General features: G+C 35.3%; 1 protein-coding gene across 1 annotated transcript; it reads left to right on the top strand.

Moving 5' to 3' along the window:
- Positions 1–3,034: 3,034 nt before the first annotated feature.
- LOC110717728 lies at positions 3,035–7,015 on the top strand. The gene is made up of 11 exons (XM_021896488.1): positions 3,035–3,663; positions 3,750–3,897; positions 4,178–4,314; positions 4,407–4,609; positions 4,723–5,043; positions 5,145–5,203; positions 5,337–5,373; positions 5,467–5,538; positions 5,647–5,797; positions 5,948–6,091; positions 6,176–7,015. The coding sequence occupies exons 2-11, from the start codon at positions 3,774–3,776 to the stop codon at positions 6,581–6,583; spliced, it is 1,656 nt and encodes a 551-aa protein (XP_021752180.1). The 5' UTR covers positions 3,035–3,663; positions 3,750–3,773; the 3' UTR covers positions 6,584–7,015.
- Positions 7,016–7,779: the final 764 nt, after the last annotated feature.

The following is a 7,779-nucleotide window of genomic DNA, read 5'->3' as shown; positions in this document are numbered from 1 at the left end:
GGTTATGCCTTGAAGAAGGTAAACGAGATCCTGGAGCTTTTAACTAAACACTATCATTTATGTTTATGTCAAAAAAAACATAAAAAAAATGTATTTAAATTTGTAGTTGATATTTATTTTCTATTATTTTGTATGGTGAGATATACGAAATATTTGAATAACAATAAGCACACTTCTTTTAAAAAGTGTACGTGTTACCTATATTGTTGTAATTTTGTATGAATTGTAACTCGTACAATTAGAAAGACATCATTATATATATAGGGTTTGTACGTAAGACATGGCCATATGGGTTGACAACTTGATAATGTCCACCTCTGCTTATTTAATGTGACAATTAACCTTATAACTCTAGTTTATTTTCCATCATTATTGTTTCTGATCTGATCTGATACATTAGGTGTTTCCCTCATGAGAAGGGTTTCCTTATATTCTTTTTTTCTTTAAAAAAAAAAAAAAAAAAACCGGACGGATTGATAATGTCTTTCGTTTTCTTACTTGCTTAATGTGACAAATCAACCACATTAGTCTCTATATAACTCCGGATCCAATTGTTGATTTACGGGCAATAAATTCCATCGAGAATATATTGAATTACAAGACCACCATGACTTATGCACTAAAGCACAAAATGAGATTCAACTTTGATGTGTTTATTGCGTTGATAGATTAAATTTGCAACAATACAAGTGGTAGAAATATTGTGACAGATGCTCAGACATCTAATTTAACTTTGCAACAGATGGAACAAACCATGATGTTTTGACCATTTTATAAGGCATATAGCTTGATATTATGCCTACGAAAAACTTGTTGGTGACAATGTTAGGCTTTCAAGTAATTCAATAACAAAAACTGCTTTAACAATTGTGGGAACAAAACCTAACTGTGTATAATCAATATCAAATTATACAAAAATCCAAATACAAACCAATGTATTTCAACCAAACACCAAATTACCAAAGTATTACAGAAAATACAACGGAAAACACTAGTGTGAAAGATAATATACTTGCCTCTACTCCAAGCCTTAACAAACGCACATGAACATGAGAAATTCAATGACCACTTGAGTCTCAATCCTTGATACACTGTCTTAGGCGTGTAAACACTTTCCTAAAGAGTTTAATTTCCCCCACAATGGTGCTTGGGTTTGATCCGGAAATACTCTTTGAGATACAAAAGACAGTCAATCGTTCTTTGCACTAAGAAACGAATTGAAGATGAATAATTCACAAAGAAGGCAAAAATCAAGAAGATTTCTCACAAAAGTTTGCAAGATTTTTGAGAGAAATTATGGAGAATTTCTTAGGGAGAGAATGAGAGAAAAATCTATATCTTCCTTAACGAAAAAACCAAGCCTTTAACTTAACCGTAAAAAATTCGCGAAAAACAGATGGTGCGGGGGCTCCACCGGGAGGAGCGGGCGCTCCTCAAGGTGGAGCGGGCGCTCCTCTTCTGGAATCCCAACTTTCTGATTTTCCAGAAAGTTGACGCGATTTTGTCGCGATTTAGGCGCGGGCCGCGCCTAATAGTGGTGCGGGCGCGCCACCTGGAGGAGCGGGCGCTCCTCCAAAGAATTGCCAGATTTCCAGAAACTCTTCGCGGTTTAGGAGCGGTTTCATTGCGGGTCGCGCCTAGCTAGTGCGAGCGCGATCAATCAGTAGAGCACGCTCCACTCCGACACTCTAAATATTCCAACAGACAATTGGTTGTTTCTTTTTGCAACAAGAAGTTAGATTTAAGCAATCGAAGATAGCATAACCTGTTGTATGTAATAAGTCGGGAGCTATTATGATATTGAAGTGGCAAATCTTGGATTAAAAAATGCGCGAGGATGGAGGGGAGGCAAGGTTCAAACCTTTAACTTCTACTTACAAATATAACTACTTAACCATTGTTAAGTTTTTTATATTCAATTTAAGGCTACGTTTTTTTAAATAAAAGAACTTTATAGTTTTTTTTTTGAACAAAAACAACTTATAGTTGGTCTAAACTTTAACAATACCCAATTAATGGGGTTCATGCTAAATTTAGCCGAGAGGTAGTTATCTTTGACTAGGTTCACACTTCTTAAAAAAAAAAAAAAAAAAAATTGTTTTTGACTTAACGAGCAAGAAAATAGACTAAATTATCAATTATCATACTTGTAATTAGCCCTTAATGTTAGTTACACTTTTTGACAAACCTCAAAAGTAATACCCAATTTCCATTTAAATACATAAAGTGTTATCCAAAGACCAATACCCGTAAGACATAATAATTGTCTATATTAGTCCCCTTTATGTATTAGTGTCCTTATAAATCCAAACATATACAAGTATCAACCCCACTTAATTGAATATTTAGGTAATCTTACTAGATATAATTGGAGCTAATCTATCTCGTGTCAATTTATTGGGAGATATATTAATGTAATCCAAAAAAATTAACAAGTCATACTTAATCTTGAGTATTAAATAATAATTTTACGAATTGGTTGATCTATAGCAACAAGTTAATGTAAAGATTTTTCCATGAATATTTTACCAATATATATACGAAAGGAAAATCTTTAAATTATTGAAAATAACAAATTAAACTCGAGATCTTTAAATATCGTCTATAATTTCCTTACACTAACAAATAAAGTTCTTTGAAATGAGCAATCGACCTTATAGCACAAGGTACAAGTCTTACTTTATTATGATAACTAGATATTATTCCACTCCTATAATCCTATTACAAGTGTAATAATTAGTGGTAATATTTGACAAAAGCTTGCTAAAGTAATCATAGCCCTAGTAATCAAAGTATGACTCGGAAGGCTTTGCTTTAGGAGTCCTTTTCATAGCCAAAAGATTAATCACACTTACACATTAATTATACATAATTAACTATTAACAATTACACTTATATTGTCCTAATCTATCACAAATTAAAGTGTTGCAGTTGAGTCCAAAATCCTGTCCTATTGCTTTTACTTGTTTTCATGCGTAATTGCACATCGCTTCGAATCCATAACGCTTTTCTTTTATTTATTTATTTTTTGGGTCGAAAACTCGAGATTGGGTTAGTCTTAAGTGTACTTTCGTAATTAACTTTCTGCTAATAATCTTTCAAATCAGCAAAAACTAATCAAATTTAGTTGAAAATTTCTGCCTACCTTAACTCTTAAGGTAAATTTAAACTAGACTACATGCTTTTCTTGAATTTAGACATCTTTTTCATCCTTTTTACTTTAACTTTTAATTTTTTTTGTTAATGTAATAATTGTTTGGTTAATAAGTGGGGAAATTAGATGAGATGGAAACAAAATATTTGTGCTTTACTTGTACAGAAGTCATTCTCTGCACTTGATGATTCACTCTTCTTTTCTTCCCTTTTGTTTTGGGTGGGGAAGAGGGTGTCCTTTATTTTTTGGGATCCTCTAGTTTAAGAACTAGTATGTGGATTAAGCAAAGGAAGAGCTTTTTCAAGCGAAACCGCGCTTTTTACGACGAGCTTAGATAAAAGGCCAACATTCCTTTCTCTTTGAACTAACACTGCTGCTTCTTTAAAAAAAAGTTCCCTTGTTTCTATCTATGCCTTTATATAACTTGTGTACAACTTCTGATCATTCTCAAGTACTCTACTCTGTTCGTCTCTCTTTCTCTCTGCAGGATTGGCGAACCACAAAAGTTGGTGAGTTTCATCTCTGTATGTACTTGAATAGTTTCATCTGAATAAATTGGTTTCATGATTTGGGTGCATGATATTTTAATGGGCAGATTGACACAATCTAGAGGGGGAAGATGGGTACAGCGCAGGTGCAGCGTCTGCAAACGAGTTGGGTTGTGTTTGCAATTCTTGCATTGACCATCAGCTCGAAGTTGGGTGTTTCTGAAGCTCAACTCTTACCGAACAGCAATGAACCAGGTACATATTGCAGAAAGTTTGCCTTTGATTACTGGAATAACCTGCTTAGAATTATACTTCCATAGTTAATAAAGAATATGCAAAGCATGATATTAGAATTTATATGAATTTTCTTATCAAATTCAATCAGCAATAGTAAATATGAAATAAAATTAGGAGGCATGAGTTGTAACAAACATAGTGATAGTGAACTGATAGTCGTACAATATACAATGGCGGGACTCGAGGGGTGTACAAGGTTTGTAACAAATATACTAATTGGTGATCATGGTTCATGCAGGAAGTACATCGGTGCCAACGCTAGATACCTTCAGCCATACCACATACAAACCAAAAGATATAGTACGGGTAGATCCACTGGAACAATTCAGCAACTACAGAGGCGGCTATAACATCACAAACATCCATTATTGGAGTGTAAGCCCACCATCTCTTTCTACAATAACTGTATTAACTATGTTCCATCTATTATAATTTTAATATGTCTAACATAGTAACTTGTTTTGCAGTCGACTTTATTTACTGGAATTTATGGATATGCAATCGGACTGTTATGGCTCATCTCAGGCATTGTGTATGCCATATATCTAATAACAGCTTCTTGCTGTAAAAGTACAAGCAAGAACCAACAGCTGAAAAACAGAACACCATGTCACAAGCCGTGTTATCTCTTCCCTCTAATTTTCACCACATTTTTCGCTATCCTAGCAATGTAAGCCCTAAAAACATTACGATATTGCAAACTACGAAATATATGCCAAAATCCAAATGCATATAATAAGTACCTTCCTATGTCGTGTTAATGATATAGAAATATAATTTCAGAATTGCATCTGGGATGGCTCTGGAAGGAAATATGAGATTTCATTCGGAAGCAAACACAATAATGAGAGTTATAATCCACACTGCAGATCAGGCATCCAATACCATATACAATGCCACAGGACCAATGAGAAAGATTGGTGCAAACTTACAGCAACAAGCAATGGATAGTATTGATGGTGTGGATGGGGCTGATACTACAGATATGGCTGCTGCAGCTAGCTTCTTGGCTTCAACATCCGACAAGCTCGATTATGCAGCAACTGGCATAAAAAGACAAGCTCAGAAAAACAGGCTCTTAGTAGAGAAGGGTCTGACGATATTGTATGTAATATATTCCTAGTATTTCTCTCGCCCCTGAATTTCTTTAGCACAGTCTCTCTCTCTCTCTCTCAGTTTTCTTATCCACGTGAGCTTGATTGCAGGTATATCCTGACCATCGTCACCATATCCATAAACCTAGCTGCTGTGATAGCTCTTACAGGTAACTGCTTCAGATCAAATAAACATGTAGTATACAGAAAATGACAGTAGAATCACACTTAACCAGAAATAAAGAGAATGTCAAAACTTTATTCTTTTTTATCATCTGACAATAACTTGTCTTCAACTTGCAGTTTTTGGTATACTGAGATTTCGACGAGTACTACACATGTAACTACATCAAACCTTTAGAATAACCCAACGTGTTGAAACAACATATTTCCAATGCTAGAAAGTGCTTACTGGTTCCTTAAATTTCTGCAGGCTAGTCGTATTCTGTTGGATTCTAGCAACCCTCTGCTGGCTATTCTTTGGGGCATATTTCTTCCTTGAAAAGTAAATTTCCACTCTTCTAATTGATTATCAAATCTCAATACGTGTAGCTAAGTGAAGATCCCATATTTGTTTAACCTAAAGAGAGTCAATAATTAAATAACTATGCAGGTTTTCCTCCGACACATGCCGAGCTCTTCAAGACTTCCAACAAAACCCAGACAACAGTAGCTTAAGCTCAATCCTTCCTTGCGATGAATTTCTTTCAGCAAGAACCGCATTATCTGATGTTGGCATTGGAGTCTATGAAATTGTAGACCAGGTAATACATAATATAAAGTATATTGAGATGAAACCATACAATCAGTGATGCTCATCACCTTTTTCATAAAATCGAGTAGCACCAGCAATGCCAACTTACTCATTAAAAATTCAGCTAGACACCATTAATCCTGTGCATATTATATGACAGGTGAACACAAATATCTCTCTTGTGAGGAGTTCTTCATTCCCAAGTCTCCAATACGTATGCAACCCTTTCTCTGGACCACCTGATTTTACGTATCAACCAGGAAACTGTGCAGCTGACACAATTAAGATAGGAGATATTCCACAGGTATGCCAAGAACTATTAACACCACTCCACAAGAATGCAAATACTTCATTAATTGGTGGGCTAAAAAAAGGCTCATTTTTGCAGGTGCTGAAGATGTTTACTTGTTCAGACACCAGCGGGACAAGTTGCCAGGAAGGAATCATAACAAGCAGTGTTTACAATGTCATAGAAGCTTACTCAACTTCAATACAAAATCTGCTAAATGCATACCCAGATATGGAGAATCTAGTAGATTGCCAACTCGTAAAACATGCATCCTCAAGGATCCTAGTCAAACACTGCAAGCCATTGAAGAGCTACGCACAGACAACCTGGGTTGCAATGTTGGTACTTTCAGTGGTGATGGTGATCTTAGTCCCAATATGGGCAATTACTGGTTATCATGAACGAAAACATCATTTTGCAGATGGTTCTATACAGCCAAATACCACAGGTGCAAATCATGTGGATCCTGAAGCAGCTAAAGCAACTATTGCACACCAAATCCAGTAGTCTGATTGAGATTCAACCATAAAGCAAGAATTTCTTAGCAAAGCAAGAGAATTAAGGCTCTGCAATAACATAAGAGTACGAGTACAGTAGGGATGCCTGGAAGCAGAAAGCAACCCAGGAGCTCCTACACACCTTAAACAAGCTAGGAAAACTGGAAAAGTAACCCAACAGCACCAAGCTCTCCAAGTAATTATAGACTTATAGTGTTGGAGAGAACTAAAATACACTCCTTACGTCCTTAGCATAGCCTGACAAACAACATTTTTGTTCAGAAGAAGTGCGCAACAATATTTTTTACAATGATTGTTGATAAATTTACAATATTATAATGTACATAAAATACTGGGACCAACCCCATGAAAGGAACACAATGTGTTGTAATTGTATTTTGTAACACTATATTCAAGAAGCTACTCAACTTTTATCATGAAATTAGTCTGTCAAAGAAGTAAAACGGAAAAATAAGATAGGCTGTGGGAGGGATAAAAGCCACATCACAACGCATAGTCTGGCAGCAAGAGATTTTACCAATTTCACTGTGTGGTGCAAAATTTGTATGAGGATTAACTATGAAACATTAATAAGGTAAGTAAGAAAGCAAGTTACAGAAAGAGAAAATGCATTTGATTGGCTGCATAGAACATAGGTTATCAGAGACACAAGGATGGGCAGAGCTATGAGCACAGAAAGAAGCACAAAGATTGTACAATATTTGAGACACAGTTAGCTTCTCTATCCTTGATTAGAATTATAAGAATATTGCTCAGAAAAAGAGAATAGCATATTATCTGCTAATAATAGAAAGTTATGCAAGATAAAAGTACTCGCAACTTGCAATAAAGATCTAGCGAGGTCAAGTATTTGCAATATCTAGTTGTAGATCAGAACAGAGAGAAATTTAGAATGTTTGAGAAAGTAATGCTTATTCTTATACTTAAACAGGGGTATCAATTATCACACTTGATCAACCAGAGAAGACAAAAAAAGAGAGAAAAAAGACTAGACACTGATAGAAAAAGATTGTGCCATGTAAATAAATCATGAGAAAGATTTTCTCATTAGAAATGTATCAAAGAAGTTGCAATGAGCCAGCTGTAAATTTCATTAATTCCACGAAGACAAAGTAGCTATGCCGCAAAACCTCAAGCTAACAATTCAGCTCGAACCACCTCCTTCCTGCAAAATAGGTGCAATAG

Source organism: Chenopodium quinoa, unplaced genomic scaffold (assembly GCF_001683475.1).
Source record: "Chenopodium quinoa cultivar QQ74 unplaced genomic scaffold, ASM168347v1, whole genome shotgun sequence".
Classification (NCBI taxonomy): domain Eukaryota; kingdom Viridiplantae; phylum Streptophyta; class Magnoliopsida; order Caryophyllales; family Amaranthaceae; genus Chenopodium; species Chenopodium quinoa.
The sequence above is the reverse complement of the archived record's forward strand: the minus strand, read 5'-3'. Positions and strand labels throughout refer to the sequence as shown.